The 17,199-nt window shown below is 46.6% G+C and overlaps 1 protein-coding gene across 8 annotated transcripts in view; it reads left to right on the forward strand.

The window, feature by feature from the left end:
- Positions 1-17,199, forward strand: part of LOC140740224 (3',5'-cyclic-AMP phosphodiesterase 4B-like) — a 458,171-nt gene that overhangs the window by 376,974 nt on the left and 63,998 nt on the right. For all 8 annotated transcript variants that reach the window (XM_073069300.1, XM_073069298.1, XM_073069301.1 and 5 more), the window contains 4 exons: positions 1,448-1,484; positions 6,741-6,811; positions 10,135-10,178; positions 12,885-12,997. In XM_073069300.1, the coding sequence (XP_072925401.1) occupies positions 1,448-1,484; positions 6,741-6,811; positions 10,135-10,178; positions 12,885-12,997 (265 nt within the window). The remainder of the gene's footprint in view (positions 1-1,447; positions 1,485-6,740; positions 6,812-10,134; positions 10,179-12,884; positions 12,998-17,199) is intronic.

Below are 17,199 nucleotides of genomic sequence, written 5' to 3' on the forward strand. Positions count from 1 at the left end.
CCACCCAGTTTCTTAGTTAATCTAGATTAGTGGTTTCCAATCTCTTTTTTATGCCCTGGACCAATACCATTAGGCAAGGAGTCCATGGACCTCAGGTTGGGAACCTCTGATTTAGATCCTGACATGGCGTTAGTGTGGTGAACTAGATATACCTGTCTGACTGCTCCTGTGGCTCCTCCCACAGACCCTGCTGACTGCTCCTGTGGCTCCTCCCACAGACCCCTGTATAAAGGCGACTGTGGGCTGCTGCTCTCCCTCATTTTCCCCAGGATGTAGTGTTGTTTATTCTTCCAGTCAATAAAAGCCGAAATCTCGTTTCCTAAGTCTCAGCGTGAGTTATTGATGGTGCATCAGTTAGACAGCTGCCTTCACTGTCCACTGTACTACCAATTTTTATGTGCTAAGCAAATTTGCAAATCATGCCATCTGATTCTTATCCAAACCTATAATATTACAGCCAGGGGAGTGAGCATTAATCCTATGACCTGCCATTGGTCACAAGCCTCCAATTTGAAAAGTAACTCTCTACTACCACCTGCCTTCTACCACCAAGTCAATTTCATATCCACTTGGGTATCTCACCTGGATCCTGTTAGCTCTAACCTTCTGGACTAATCAACCATGAGGAACCTTGTTAAAAGCCTTGCTAAAGTCCATGTAGGTGACCTTTACCACCGCTCCCCCTCATCATTCCTCACAGTCACCTCAAAAAAAAACTCCGTCACATTCTTGAGACATGATTTCCTGTGCACAAAGCCAAAATATCCTAGCAGATGACAACTTGCCTCTATGTCTGTGAATTCTTCCAAGCTGCTTTAGAAAAGCATTTATCTGTCTCTTACTTGCATCTCTACTTCTGCCCTATCCATAATGTAGCACCTTTTCACTCATTACCTCTTATTCACCCGTAGAAGCCTCTGGTGGTCACGGTAGAACTGAGTTCCTTGGGAATACCGGATTGAGGAGGCGTTTGAATGTAAGAAAGCCAGATATCAGGAGTTGGTAGACAAGTGCCAGAGACAGTGGTGGAGGGCACAATGTGAGCCCGTAGAGCTGGCGTGTAGAGGTTTTGCTGGCTGCCCACTGTGTAGAACCTACTCTCTCCTTGGCATTATGGGGACTGCAAAGAAAAAAGCCATCAGGACCGTCACAGAAGCTGCTGAGCGAGCCTTCAAATGGCAAAGGTTTGAGAGGTGTGACATGTGGACCAATACTGCTGGGACACAAGCCAGTGCCTGATCAACCCTGGCTGGGTCACCTGGGTGAGAGTGTCTGATGTTGAAAGACCCGAAGCCCCCGGTGACCCCTCAGGTGACATCACTGATGATGTGTCCCAGTGTACCTAAGATGTATCTCAGCATCTTGAGATATATTGGTAGATATGTTTCTGGGCCTGTTACCAATGTCGTTCCATGTTGTCAATTCCTGTGTTTTTTCTTCCTTTCAGTCATACCGAGGACCTTATCGTCACGCCTTTTGCTCAGGTGAGTTGAAGGTTAAACACGTTGTTCTAGTCTGTCTTTTCCCACATTCTCTCTCCACAACTCTCCAGTTCCCTCATAAATCCCACTCCGCAATAATTTGCTGTGGAAAGGGTTGGAAATCAGATCTTTTCTTTATGATATGAGGGTCGATATATTTCTGTGCTGAATATACGGATCACTGGTAGAGTGAGTCATTCTTATTCAACTAGATTTGGGGATTGGAATGACAAGTATAACAAGAGCCTGTCATGTCTATGAGTCTATGAGTCTTCAACAGGCCTCAAACAATTCGTTGGGGGAACCTCATTGGCCAAAGTAGGGTTATGTGTACGGGGATGGGGGAAGGAACTGTCAACTGGCTGAGTTCCTCCTGCGATTGTTTTGTTGTTTCAGTTCAAAGATGTGCAGTCTTTTGTGTCTCCATTCAATGACCTCAGATTGGCTGGTGAGGGAGATGGGAATTTACAGTTCAAAAGGAGCCATCCAGTTAGGATGAATCCCAACTATCTCCTCCTCTGCCGTAACAGGGACATCAGCTTCGCCGGACCTGTTTGCTCTTTGGGAAAAACTCCCCAACTCTCCCTTTTTTCTCAAGGGTTTCCTGTTCTTTATTGAATCTGCTTCAGCCACCATTCCTGGTTGCAACAGCTCAGTGAGTGAAATGAAAACTCCTCACTCCCCCGGGGAACTTCAGCATCTATTTATTATCTTCAGCCTATGTTCTTGGGTATCTACCACTGAGAACAGTCTCTCCGTGTTGATTCTGTCAGAACTGCTCTGTAAACCCTCCACTTAAGCTTTACTCTCAGGTTGGGGAACTGTGTCACCTCACAAAATGGGCCGTCACGGTAAATTAGCTCCCCTTGCCTCTGATATCCTTCCCAAAATGGAGTGACCACAATGAGTCACAAAACTGCACTGAGGGCAACCAGTGTTTAAGTAATATCTCTCCCAAATCTTTTTTATCTTTGTCCTCGCTTCTCTGTGGCCAAATTTTGTGTAACTCTGCCCTACTTTCCCTCAGAAGCTTGGGTTGGATCCCAACTATCCTCCCCCCGCCTTAACAGGAACATCAGCTTCACAAGAGGAGGCAAAGACAACATCCTCATTCAGTGTTTCAGCCAAGCCCACTGCCTCCACAAATACATTTAATTTCTTCCCTAATCACCACTGGCTCCCTTTCACACTGCTTGTTGACAGAAAATTAGTCTTCCATTCTATCTTCCCACGAATCTTTCTCTCATGTTGTGAACTTCTGGTGTCCTTCTTAAGTTTTTTTCTCTATGTTTCAATTCTGTACATTTTTAACCTAATATCAGCCGACTTGTCCATTTTATTTTAACCTTAGTTTCACTGGTCCTTCATCAGGATTGGGTGACGTATTTGTTTGGTTTAACAATTCTCCGATTAGTTTAACAATTCTCAACTTAACCTTTTAGCTCCACGCCATTCCCCAGGTCACTGTTCCATCACCCCTGTAACTGTACACATCACGTTTGAAGTAAATCTTCCTATTTGGGCGCCACGGTAGAGTAGCGCATAGCTCGATGCTACAGGGGCGTTGGAGTTCGTAGTTTAATTCCAGTGCCCTCTATAAGGACATTCTCCCTGTGGTCATGTGAATTTCCTCCGGGAGCTCTGGTTTCCTCCCACAGTCCAAAGACATAGCAGTTAGTAAGTTGTGATGTGTTGAATAAACTGGGTGCTGGGCAGCAGAACCTGTTCCGCGCTGTATCTGATTGATTGGTTTATTGGTTTTTCCTTCACTGATTGTATCTCTTCACACATCTCGGTATTAAATTTCACCCACTCTGTATCAGCTCAGTTTGTCCTGACATTGACCTCCACACTGCTTGCTATCTTTTGTGTTGTCTGCAGAGCAGCAGTTGTATCTGACCCCTGGGGAACTCCGTGAGGATTTCCCCTGCATCTGAAAAATAGCTGCCAGCCCTCTGCTTTCAGTATTATAGCCAGCTCACCACATCCCCTTTAATCCCAGGGGCTTCAACTCTCTCAATAAACCTACAGGGTAGTAATTTCTCAACGGTGTTTTGAAAGTCCCCAAAAGTTGACTGGCTGGCATTAGCTAACTTATATTTTCCCAAGTGCTAGTTAAACTTAGTCTCAGATCATTGTTTCTTATATTTCCCCGTTACTGATATGGAAGGCTGACTGGCCTGTGGTGACAGATTTAATCCGCTACACAGCATCACGACTAGTAGAGCCGCAGCTTCACTTCTCCAGCAGCCCCAGTTCATTTCTGACCTCAGGTGCTGTCTGTGTGGAGCTCGCACGTTCTTCCTGTGAACATGTGGGTTTCCTCTGGGTGTTTGATTTACTTTTCACACTCCAAGCTGTGCAGGATGGTAAGCTGAACGACTATTGTAAATTAATTTCAATATGAAGATGAGTCGTAGAGTCTTAGGGGTGGGGGTGGGGAACAGTTAACAGGAATGTGGGGAGAACAAATTGGGGGTGGTGAAGGTTTAATGTAAATTGGTGGTTGATTTGTCAGGATGGATCTGATGGGCCGATGGGCCTGTTACCATGGCCACCCTGACAGTCCGTGACCCTCTAACTTCTTTTAAATGGTTTTACCATCTTGTGGCCCTCTGTCATGTCCAAGTGGGTTGTGAAGATTGTGGTCGGAGTATCTACCTTTCCCCAGAAACCTGGGGTGACTCTCGTCTGTCCCTCCTCTTCTGCTGTGCGAATACCAATATCTTCACCAGTGAAGGCAAGTGCAAAGTCTTCAGTAACTGCCTCAGCTGCGCCCTCTTCCTGCACAGGAAAATCTTTTGTTTCCTTATTAGCCCCTTGTTCTCCATCACTCCCTAATTTACAATTTCTAGTGCTCCATTTTATCTTACAATTTTTTTTGATTCTTTGTCCCTTTTTCTAACCTTGTTAAGCTGTTTGCACTTTCTGAATTCTTTTTATGTTGCGCCTGCTCTTCCATTTTATTTTAAATTTAATTCAAAGTTCAAAGTAGATATTATCAAAGTACATATGTCACCATATGCAACCCTGTGATTCATTTTCTTGTGGGCATACTCAAGTCTATAGAACAGTAACTATAACAGAATCAATGACGGACCGCCCAAGTAGGGCATTCAAACAGTGCAGAAGACAAGAAACTATGCGAATGCAAAAAGAAGAAAGAATAATATAAATAAATAACCAATAGATATCAAGAACTTGAGGTGAAGAGTCCTTGGAAATGAGTTCATAGGTTGTGGGAACAGTTTGGTGATGAAGGAAGTGAAGATGAGTGAAATTATTCCCTCAGGTTCAAGAGCCTGATGGTTGAGGGGTAATAACTGTTCCTGAACCTGGTAGTGTAAGCCCTGAGGCTCCTGTATCTTCTTCCTGATGGCAGCAGTGAGAAGAGAGCATGGCCTGGGTGGTGAGAGTCCCTGATGGCGGATACTGCTTTCCTGTGACAGTGTTTCATGTAGATGTGCTCACTGGTTGGGAGGGCTTTACCTATGGTGGGCTGGACCATATCCGCTACTTTTTTGCAGAATTTCGTTCAAATTTATCATTTGATCCTTTTGGTTTCCCTCCATTTCCAGTGGTTTCGCCCGTATTGAACCCCTCTCCTATTTTTAGGCTTTCCATTCCTCATGCTAGTCTTTGCCTCCCTCCCCCCACCAGAAACACATTCCTCTTCAATTCATCCTACCACCAATTCATTCTCTCCTCTTTTGTTTCCTCCTTTTCTCAGCTCATTTTATTGTACGCGCAAGGGGTTCTGCAGATGCTGGGAATCCGGAGCAACACACACAGAATGCTGGAGGCCTTTTATCAGGACTGGAAAGGAAGGGGGAAGAATCTAGAATAAGGTGGTGGGGCAGGAGGAGGTAGAAGGTGATAGGTGAAGACAGTGGGTGGGGGAGGGGTAAAGTAAGAAGCTGGGAGGTGATGTGGAAAAGGTAAAGGGCTGGAGAAGAAGGAATCGATAGGAGTGGAGAGGGAGGTTATGAAAAGCCAAGAGATAAGAAGGTCACCAGAGTGAGGAATTGAAGAAGGTGGGGGGGGGGGCGGGTGGAATCAGCAGATGTTGGAGAAATCTATGATCATGCCACCAGGTTGGAAGCTGCCCAGACGGAATATGAGATATTGCTCCTCCAACCTGAGAGTGGCCACATCAAGGCCGTAGAGGAGGCAGTGATCTGAGATGTTGGAATGGGAATGGGGATTGGAATTAAAATGGTTGGCCACTGGGGAAATCCTGGTTTTTGCGGATGGAGTGAAAGTGCGTCGAGTCTCGTCAGTGTAGAGGAGGCTCCATGAGGTACAGTAGATGACCCCGACAGATTAGTTGGTGAAATGCTGTCTCACCTGAAAGGACTGTTTAGGGACCTGAATGGAGGTGAAGGAGAAGATGGACGGGGGGGTGTGTGGTACTTCTGCATGCAGGGATAAGTGCTAGGAGAGAGATTAGTAGGGAGGGATGAACACACAAGGAGATCATGAAGGGAGCGATCCCTGTGGTAAATGGGGTGGGGGGGGAGGTAAAGATGTGTTTGCTGGTAGGGTCCTGCTGAAGGTGTCAGAAGTTGTGGAGAATGATGCACTAGATGTGGAAGCTCATGGGGTGGTAGGTGAGGACAAGAGGAGCCCTATCCCTGTTAAGGGGGCAGAAGATGAGGTGAGGGCACATGTCCAAGAAATGGAGGAGATGCTGGTGAGGGCAGCATGAATGGTGGAGGGGAATAAACCCCATTCTTTGAAGGAGGAGGACATCTCTGGTGCAATGGAAGTGAAAGTCTGGGAACAGATGCAGAAGATCATTTTATTGTGATCACTCTTGCTAAAAGCTCCCTACTGAAATCTGCCTCTCGCCTCAAAATTCATTCCACAGGTCCCAACCCCTTGCTACTGCCTTCCTTGTGGATCAACTTATCAGAATAATATCTAAACCGCCTGCTCTCTGGACTCCTTTGTATTTATTTTTCCATTCTACGTTAAGGTGTTCAAAGCCTCTTTTACTCAAAGTATTGTTTCACAGTTGGGAAATTTCCCACTAATTAAGATATTGAGGCTGAGGTGTGTTTTAAGGAGAATGCTGAGGGGGCTTTAAGCCAGTTTACACTATCCCTGCCTGCAAGTGTTTGATGGGATCACACGGGTGGGGGGTGCGGGGTGGAACGATCTGTACACTGTACGATCACACTGATCACTTGATCATCCTGATCACACTGTACGATCTGTATTGGACTGCTCGGTATTTATTGATTGCTCTCTTCTCAGATTTTGGCGAGTTTGCGCAGTGTGAGGAACAATTTCACTGTCCTGGCCAACACTCAAGGGCCTCCAAACAAGTGAGTATCAGGGCACCCAGCTCGGGGGCCGTCCTAAAGATGTGAAGCACGGGAGCAGATTCTGAGTCTGCACCAACCATCGTCCACCCATTTACACACTAACCTTCTAACCCACTTTATCCTCCCCGAGATCTCATTGACACACCCCAGATTTTGCCACTCACCTACACCCCAAGGACAATTTGCTGTTGCGAATTCAGCTTCCAGCGTCCACGAGTTTGGGGATGTGGGAGGAAACAGGATTGCCCATGTTGTGACACAGTAATGCAGACAGCAGCCGAGGTTCCTGGAGGGGTGAGGTCAAAGTCAGAGTAAACTTCAAGTCGAAGTTCTACTTGCTGTGCCAGTGTGGTGCCAATTACATTGTGGTAAATACCTCCCTAATCAGATTTGTGGAGACGAATCTTTTCCCAGGCGTCCTGGAATTGCCTTGGCCCTAACATGCAGAGAATGGCCATTCGGCCATCCCAGTTCCTGCTGGTCCATGCAAGCACCTCTCGCTTTGGTGATCTTTCTCCTGATCCTTTCTCACACATCACCCCCTCCTTCAGTGCATCTGAATATCACACCGCTGATTGCACGTCGGAAGGAGTCCGTCACAAAGCCATTTTGCCTCCGTTAAGCAGCTTCCTCCGGAATCTGTTATTTGAAATGTTTATGGCTATCTTGAGCTTATGCCCCCTCCCCTTTGCTCTGGACTCTTTCACATTCTCCATCTTCTTCAAACCGTCCATTTGACCTCCAGTGCCACTTTACTTCCTCGAGTCCCTGGCTGGTTCAGATGGTGATTCAGAACAGCTTGACAGAAAATAGAGTTGGTGACTCCCAATTCCTGTGGTGTGCACTCTTGCACTCACTCTGTTTATTGCAGAATTCCAATGCATTGATGGCGAAGACTTTGGAATGCTAGGTGGGTCCCAGCTGATTTCTTGAAAGATCCTATCTGATCCTACCTGGAATTCCTGGTTAATTCACTGCTGGGAGGTACCAGGTCCCCAAGTAGATAACCTTGGCAGGTCTATTGCCGGAGAAGAGCATCCCAGCAAATTCTATGACCAAAAATCCAGTTGGATTCCTGACAAAGGATCTTGGCGCTCTCCTTGCCAGAAGAACCCAGCTGGTCCAATGTAGGCCTCCCTGTTGGAGAAAAGTGCCTGTTCTCCTGGCTTTTTCCAGGCAGGCTGCATGAACCCATGGTTTTGATAACAAGGGACACTGCTGCATTCAGGTTGAAGTCACCGAGGGAGGAGGCTAAAGGTGTTGTCAGCAGCCCTTTAGGGACCTGAGATACTCCGTCTCACAAGGTGTGTTTGTATGTGAAATTTTGTCTGTGTGTATAGCTACGTATGCGAAAATGTACGTGTGTGTATAACTGAGTGTATGGGAAGATGTGTTTGTATGTATATGAAAATGTCTGTATGTTCTATAACTCTGCACGTATGTGTGTGTAAAAATATCTGTATGCCTGTATAGCTCCTTGTGTGTGTGTAGTGTGCAAAATATGTGTGTGTGTGAAAATATCTGTATGCCTGTATAGCTCCGTGTGTGTGTGTAGTGTGCAAAATATGTGTGTGTGTGTGTGTGTGTGTGTGTGTGTGAAAATATCTGTATGCCTGTATAGCTCCGTGTGTGTGTGTAGTGTGCAAAATATGTGTGTGTGTGTGTGTGTGTGTGTGTGTGAAAATATCTGTATGCCTGTATAGCTCCGTGTGTGTGTGTAGTGTGCAAAATATGTGTGTGTGTGTGTGTGTGTGTGTGTGAAAATATCTGTATGCCTGTATAGCTCCGTGTGTGTGTGTGTGTAGTGTGCAAAATATTTGTGTGTGTGTGTATATGTATCCCTTACAACTTGCTAAAGGCAGGAGCTGGCTTTCCACTCTGTGTCGATGGCCTTGGCTTGTGCTGAAATACATGTGATTGTCTCCAGAGGGCAGTAGTGAGCAGCTGCAGGGCCGACTCTCGACTTAGTGGGCAGCAGTTGGAGAGGGTTTCTCAGGCTGGGAAGCTGCAGTGTCTGAGTGACTCACAATGAAAAAAGCACTCTAATAATAAAGTCAATCCAACATCAGACAAGGCAGTAGAATCGCCACAGTCTGTGATTTATTCTGAGTTAGTTACTGTATTGGTGTGTCCTTTTCTGTGGCTTGAGTCCGATTCCTTGTATTCTGTGTGCTCTCTGTGAGTTTTGTCTCTGCCTGTGCTGTGCCAGGGTGTGTGTGTGTATTAGCTCACTGTGTCATGATGAGTGTTCCCACACAATATGTCTGTGTTTAATTATCATGAATCATAAGACCATAAGATATAGGAGCAGAATTAGGCCATTTGGCCCATTGAGCCTGCTCCATCATTTCATCATGGCTGATCCATTTTCCCGCTCAGCCCCAATCTCCTGCCTGCTCCCTATATCCCTCCATGTCCTGACTAATCAAGAATCTATCAACCTCTGCCTTACATATTCTTGATGACTTATCCACAGCTGCCTGTGGCAACGAAGTCACCACTCCCTGGCTAAAGAAATTCCTCCTCGTCTCATTTATAAAAGGCTGTGTCCTCTGGCCATCCTCTCCACATCCACTCTCTCGAGGCCTTTCAACACTCAATAGGTTTCAAAGAGAGTTCCTCTCATTCTTCTGAATTCCAATGAGTAGAGGCACAGAACCATCAAACGTTTCTCATGTGACAAACCTTTCAATCCTGGGATCATTTTTGTGAAACCTCCTTTGAACCCTCTCCAATGACAGCACATTCCTTCTTAGATTAAGGGACCCAAGACTGCTCACAATACTCCAAGTGAGGACTCACCAGTGTCACGTAAACCCTCAGCATTACATCATTGTATGCATGTCTGAACAAGTTATGTCTGTACTGTATGTCTGTTTCTGTCATGATGTATGATGCCTGTGTGTGTTCAACCTGTACATGTCATGCATGTTCCTGTGTAAATCATGGTTGTGTACAGTGGCCCCATGCGGTGCTGGCATGTCTTACACCTTTCTATTCGCAAAAAAACTAACTGGGCATACGGCAACAAGAAAGAGTGTATTGTGCCTGCGTACTCACTGAACATTACTCTGTCTACACCTGTCAACGTTTATTCTATCTTCGTGTTGTCCACATCTTTGATTTCTCTATGTGTATCATGTCTGTTGTTTGCATGTTTCATATCAGCTTGCCAACTGTAATCAGCACATACAATATATCCTGTTCGTATCTCGTCTGCGTGGTTCCCTAAGCACGTCAGTGTGGTCAGTGTGCTGCCTGTGCGTTTCATGGCCTTCGTGTGCTGCAAGTGACACTAATCAGTCGTCTGCTTTCCTTCACAGGAGATCACCGATAGCACCTCAGCCTGCACTCTGCACCCTGTCAGGTAACGAATCTTCTTCTGCCTAGTAATTCCTATACCCGTTCTCCTGGCGAATGGGAGTAAACTGGTTTGTGGTCTATGGAACAACAGGTCGGGGCAGGAACCCTTTAATATTTCCGCGCCCCTCTAATTCCAGTGTGTTGCTCCCGTCCAGAGTTAATTACTGCTCTGCAGCCATACTTTTCAACTACAGTATTTGATCCTAACTATTCGAATTCCCTCCCTGCCAAAGTCCACAATCAGACTTTGGTTGTTGTTCTCACACCAGTCTGCCAGCCGCTCCTCTTCCTCTCTTTGCTCTGACTCATCATCGTTGTTGAGGCCGACCACTGTGGTGTCATCACAGGCTTGATGACACGATTTGAGATGAATCCTGCGACCCGGTCAGGTGTCAGCAGTGTGAACAGCGGTGGGCTGTGCACACAACCCTGGGGAGCACACTGCTCAGCGTAATGGGACTAGAGACACTGCTGTCCACATGGACTGCCCATCCCTCATCCCTTCCCTCTCCCTTTCTTAACCATCCCCTTCACACACCCTTCTCCTATCTCTGTCCACCCCATTTCCTAGCGTCTACTTTCCAACTACTCAACTCCCCAATTGCCCCTTCCCTCCAAAAGTACAGACACAGTCTTTGTAGGGTGTAGAACCCTGTCAAGCTGAGGATGTCATACAGATGGACAAAGATCCACCAACTCCCACTCCCCTGGTCAATTCCACACTTGGAAACCAATGACCAAATTCACTTCCCAACACGGAGCGGCCAGTTTGAGTAAGGATCTCTGTGAGAGAGAACGCGTGCTAAAGCTCTGTATGACGATACCAGCTATGCTTACATCCATTAGAGTGTAGAAGAGGGTCAGGCAATGTGAGCAGCCTTGAGAGGCGAATGTGCAGAGAATACGTTTATTCTGTGGGAGAGTAGAACTTCAATTGTCTGTTTAAAAACAAAGAGTCGCTGTCCGATGATTTAAAACGTAGAGTGGTACAGCCCAGCGCAGACCCTTCAGGCCTCAATACTGTGCCGATCTTTTAACCTACTCTAAGATCCATCCCTCCTACATCGCCCTCATTTTTTCTATCATCCATCTGCCCATCTAAGAGCTTCTTCAAAAGCCCTAATATATCTGCCTCTACCACCACCCCTGGCAGTGTGTTCCGCACACCCACTACTCACTCTGTGAAAGCACTTACCTCTGACACCCCCCCCCCCCCATACATTACTCCAATCATCCTAAAATTACGCTCCCTTGTATTAGCCATTTACACCCTAGAAAAAAGTCTCTGGCTATCCACTTGATTTGAATTCAATAGACTTTATTTTTTACATCCTTCACATACATGAGGAGTAAAAATCTTTACATTACGTCTCCATCTGAGTGTACAATGTGCAACTTATAGTAATTTGTAATAAATACTATGTACAACAGTCAATATAGCATAGAATTACAATTGTATCAGCGTGAATTAATCAGTCTGATGGCCTGGTGGAAGAAGCTGTTGGTCCTGGCTTTAAGGCTGTAGTACTGTTTCCCAGGTGGTAGCAGCTGGAACAGTTTGTGGTTGGGGTGACTTGCATCCCCAAAGATCCTTTGGGCCCTTTTTATGCACCTGTCTCTGTAAATGTCCTGAATAGTGGGAAGTTCACAGATACGTTGGGCTGTCCACACCACTCTCTGCAGAGTCCTTTGATTGAGGGAAGTACAGTCCCCATACCAGGCAGTGATGCAGCCAGCCAGGATGCTCTCAATTGTGCCCCTAAGAAAGTACTTAGGATTTGGGGACTCGAGCTGAAATTCTTCAACTGTCTGAGGTGAAAGAGGCGCTGTTGTGTTTTTTTCCACCACACAGCCGATATGTACAGACCTCGTGAGATCCTTGGTGATGTGTATGCCGAGGAATAGTGGTGAGCCTGTCTCCATTCTTCCTGTAATCCACAACCAGCTCCTTTGTTTTTGCGACATTGAGGGAGAGGTTGTTTTCTTGACACCACTGTGTCAGGATGATGACTTCTTTTCTGTAGGCTACCTCATTATTATTTGAGATAAGGCCAATCAATGTAATATCGTCAGCAAATTGGAGCTGTGGGTGGATTTATGTCTCCTTATCACCTTTTACACCTCCATCAGGTCACCTCTCATCCTCCATCACTCCAAAGAGAAAAGCCCCAGCTCACTCTACTCTTCCTCATAAGACATGCTCTCTAATCCAGGCAGCAAATCTCCTCTGCACCCTCTCTAAAGCTTCTACATCCTTCCTATATTGACCAGAACAACACAATATATGAGTCTAGAACTTTGGTTTGCTATTTAAAAATATGGAGTCACTGTCCTATGATTATGAGGTTTTTTTTGTAAGAAGGCATTTGCGTACTGTCTTAAGGGGAGGTTGGAAGAGCAATCCTTCAAATGTTTTTAAGACTGGGCTAGATAGATTATTGATAGGCAGTGAGGACAAGAGAGAATGTGATGAGGTTGTGGTTGGATCAATAATGAGATTGAATGATGGAGCAGATTGGAAGGGCGGAGTGGCCACCTCATGTTTCTAATTTGTATTATTGAGTTGTGGGTGTGTTTGTGAGGGACTGGGAGTGATGGGCCATGCACATGATAGGATCTGAATGGCGGTGTGGCAAAGGGACGGGCTGCTCAGAAACGCTCAACCGTGGCTGCTTCACTTCAACAACCGACTGTGAATCTTTGCCTTCAGATGAAACATACCAGCAGCTGGCAAAGGAAACGCTGGAGGAACTGGACTGGTGCCTGGACCAGCTGGAAACCATCCAGACCTACCGGTCTGTCAGCGAAATGGCCTCGAACAAGGTAGGAGAACCTTGGGGGAGAGGATTGGCGGGCGGGCAGGAGCATCTGGAAGGGCTGGACCTGAGGAGGCTGATGGCCGGTTGAGTGGAGGAACTGGAGAAGGACAGGGTGTGAGGTTGACAAAGGGCTGGAGTTTGGGTTGTTGGTCGAGAGTGACTAGACAGGGCAGGGTGTGCCCGGGTTCCAGATGGCTTGAGGGGTGAAATGAATTTGGAATGGCCTGTGTATGGAGTGTCTGGGAGAATGATGGAGGAGTGGGCTGTGGGGCTGGGCCGGGGTGAGGGGAATGACAATGGTGGGACGGAACGAGCTTGGGAGCATCATTGGGAAAGGTTGGACGGTGTGGGGTAGATGGGGATGGGGTGGGGGTAAGAGCTGTGGTTGTGGGGTTTAAGGAGGGTAGCTGAAGGAGGAAGGAGGCTTCTGTGGAACTGCACATCCTCCTAGATGGAGGTAGGTGGTCGGGCTTGGGGTGAGGGTGTGCCAGGAGCCACAGTGAAGCCACTGCAGTGTTGGTGCCTGAGGTCAAGAGTTAAAGTAGGGGTGGGGGCCAAGGCCAACTGGCTGGAGTTGGGGTGGTGAACTTTGGAGATCAGGGGTTAAAGGAAAGGTTCTAGGGTTGGGGTCAGTAAAGGTTCTAGGGCCAGAGGGACGTTTCTGGGTTTGGGAGGTCAGAGTGAGGGTCAGGTCAGGTCAGAGGGAGGATCTTGGAGCCAGAGAGTGGGTTCTGGTGTCTGGGGTCAGTGAGGGTTCTGGGTCAGAGTCAGAGGTGAGGAGTGAAAGTTCCAGGGGCATGTGTCCAGGATAGAGGTCTGGTCTTGATGGCTGGGATAAGTGTCATGGCGCCTGAGGTTCAGGATGTGGAGTGGGGTTTCTGAAGTCGGAGCTGGGAGTGAGATCCACATGAGCAGCTCCTCCTGACTGGAAATGGATGATGTACACATTCACCCATTGATGACCTGTCGTGGTTGTAGTGGGTAACAATGAGAGCCAGTATTACATTTGATACATTGTGACATACTGTGTTTACATTGATGTGTATCAGTCTCTGTGGCTTGTCAGTGATGCCCCACGTATCGGGTGTATCAGTCTCTGTGGCTTGTCAGTGATGCCCCACGTATCGGGTGTATCAGTCTCTGTGGGTTGTCAGTGATGCCCCACGTATCGGGTGTATCAGTCTCTGTGGGTTGTCAGTGATGCCCCACGTATCGGGTGTATCAGTCTCTGTGGGTTGGTGTGTGTGTGTGACATTTCTATCCCTGCTGAACAAGCTGAGAGCAGCTCAGTCGCTGCGTGCTTTAGGACTGAGCCAAAGCAGTCCACTCAACAGCATAACCCTGGATAGGTTTCCCAAGTCCAGACCCCAGGAGTCAAACGCAAAGTTATTATCAAAGTATTTATGTCAAATACAACTGTGAGATGCATCTTCTTGCAGACTCTCAAACAAAGAAGCACAATAGAATTCACAAAAAAAATACACCCACAACAAGACCACCTTGCATCCAATCTGCAAAGGAGGACTAATTGTGCAAATAGTAAAAATAAAGTCAGCAAAAACAGATGGAACGTGAACTGCAAGAGCCCCCGAAACTGAACCACAACTGCGGAGTCAGTTCAGCACAAGGCGAGTGAAACTTGACTAGGAGTCCCATGGCTGTAGGGCAACATCTCCCACCTGACAGTGGTAGCAAGAAGAGAGGGAGACTACTCAAATGCAGGCAGACATCACTGAATGCCTGTTTGGTTTCCGCTGTCGTCCTCAACGATTTTAATCTAGCTCGACACTTTAATTGGCATGGAGAAATAGAACCAACTATGGGATTATCTTCCATTAGCAGGCCTTGACGCAGCATCCACACCATCCAAGGGTCGCCTCAGCCATACCTGCATGCTGGAGAGTCTAGTTTGTCGAAACTCCCAAGAGATCGCAAAAGCACCAGATCATTTAGTCACTTCAAAAGTACGTCCTTAAAAGGGAAATTACAGGCTGCAGCGATCGCAGTTCAGAAGTATATTAGTATATCTAGTATATCCACTAATGTATCTAGTAGCTTTGTGAGCTGTCTGCACAACACCAAGGCATCTTGCTGAGCTCCTGACAATGAGAGAATCGCTTTGTGCTCAGGAACTCTAAAGCTTCTGCAGACACACTGCCGAGCGTTTAGCGCCAGTGAGAAGCTGGCATCGAGTCGCCATCTTAAACCGCGGCACATTCCAAACTCTTGACCCAGTGATGCTGAAAGGATGGTGATAACGATCAAGACAGGGTGGTTTCGTGCTGTGCTTGCTGCTGCCAGTCCTGTCTGGTGATAGAGATTGTTGGTTTGGGAGGTGCTGTCAGATGAACCTGGGTGTACTATAATTGTACTGCATTTATACATGGCTCACATTACTCCACGGTGGTGGACGGAGACAGTCTATAAACTGATTGATGAGGTGTCAGTCAATCGAATTCGTTTACCTTGAATGGTTTTGCATTTCTTTGGCATCATTGGGGCCTCCCTCATCCGGGCAAGCGATAGTATCAGACGTAGGTTCTGATTGGTGGAGAGACATTGTCAGTCAGGGCAGTGTCTCTCCACCAATCAGATAAAAGGGGATAACTATACTCATTCCATTTATGGTGTTCCCACATCTGATGGTATCACTTTAAAGATTCTTTAACTTGTTATTTCACGCTCATTATTTGTTGGTATTTATTTATATTTGCATTTGCACGGTTTGTAGTTCAGTGATCCTCTTCACAGTTACTGATCTATAGATTTGCTAAGTACGCCCACAGGAAAAAGGATCTTGGTGTCGTATGTGGTGACATGCACCTACTCTGATAATAAATTTTAATTTGAACTTTGAAGTGAGTCATTGACATCAGACACCCAGCCTTTGACCTGTGTTTATGTTCAAGGTAAATGCAATGTAAATTTATTATCAAAGTACTTATATGTCACCATAAACAACCCTGGGACTCATTTGCTTGTGGGCATGCTTAGTAAATCCAAGAAGCACAATAGAATCAATGAAAGACTGCACCAGCAAGGCAGACAACCAGCCAACGTGCAAAAGACAGCAAACTGTGCAAACACAAGAGAAAAAATATAATAAATAAATCAGCAGTAAATGTCGAGAACATGAGAGGAGAGTCCTTGAAAGTGAGTCCATTGGTTGTGGGATCAGAACAGGGTGAGTGTTACCCCCCTCAGCTTCAGAAGCCTGTTGGCTGAGGGGTAATAACAGATCCTGAACCTGGTGAGTCCTGAGGCTCCTGTACCTCCTTCCTGATGACAGCAACAAGGAGAGAGCATGTCCTGGGTAGTACAGTCCTAGATGATGGATGCTACTTTCCCGCTACTGTGCTTCATGTAGATGTGCTTAATGGTGGGGGGGGGGGGGTTTCAGGGGCATTACCTGTGACGGACTGGGCCGTATCCACCTTGTCTACTGGAGTTTCTGTCAACGTTGACCCCAGGATGTCAAGGACAGATGGTTAGGTGCTGTCTTGGTAATAGTCTCTGCTTGATACTTGGATGTTACAAGCACTACTGGCCACTTCTCAGCCCCTGCCTGAGTGCTGTCGCGGTCTTGCTGAATGCATGCATGACCTGCTTCACGTCCTAAAGGATTTCAGACACAGCATCCGCCTGGAGGCTGCACTAACCAGTTGCGGTCCCTCCATAGAGTGGCCGAGATTTTGAAGCATGACGTTTGAATCAGGGAGGGAATTCCAGAACTTCATCAGCTGATGGAACTGTTACGCGCAGGCATGATTAACGAACTGCACTGGAAGGTTTCAGAGTTCTCAGATGGTTACAGGGCTGCAGGCGATTATCGATACAGGGTTCTGGTGAGGTAGAAAAACCACAAAGGGATTTGTAAACCTGGAAAGGAATTTTTAAGTTGTAGCATTGCCTCCCTGTGAAACGGTGTAGATTAAGCAGAGTCTGGGATGATCAATAGACATAGGATGCTAAAGATAGTGTTATTAAAAACCGGTCTGGTTTTTTAATGCATACAAATCGTTTGGTCCCAATTTGTAAGGATTTGCACCTTCTTGTAATGGAGGACTCTGTGTACTGAGAATTGGACCTTCCATTCCCTCACTTAGTTCACCCTAGTCTTGACGTCCATTTCCTCTTCTGTTTCATCAATGTATGTAACGCATGTACCAGTAGAAAATGGATTGACAGGAGTTGACTCGCCATCTT

The sequence above is a fragment of the Hemitrygon akajei genome, chromosome 16 (assembly GCF_048418815.1).
Source record: "Hemitrygon akajei chromosome 16, sHemAka1.3, whole genome shotgun sequence".
Classification (NCBI taxonomy): domain Eukaryota; kingdom Metazoa; phylum Chordata; class Chondrichthyes; order Myliobatiformes; family Dasyatidae; genus Hemitrygon; species Hemitrygon akajei.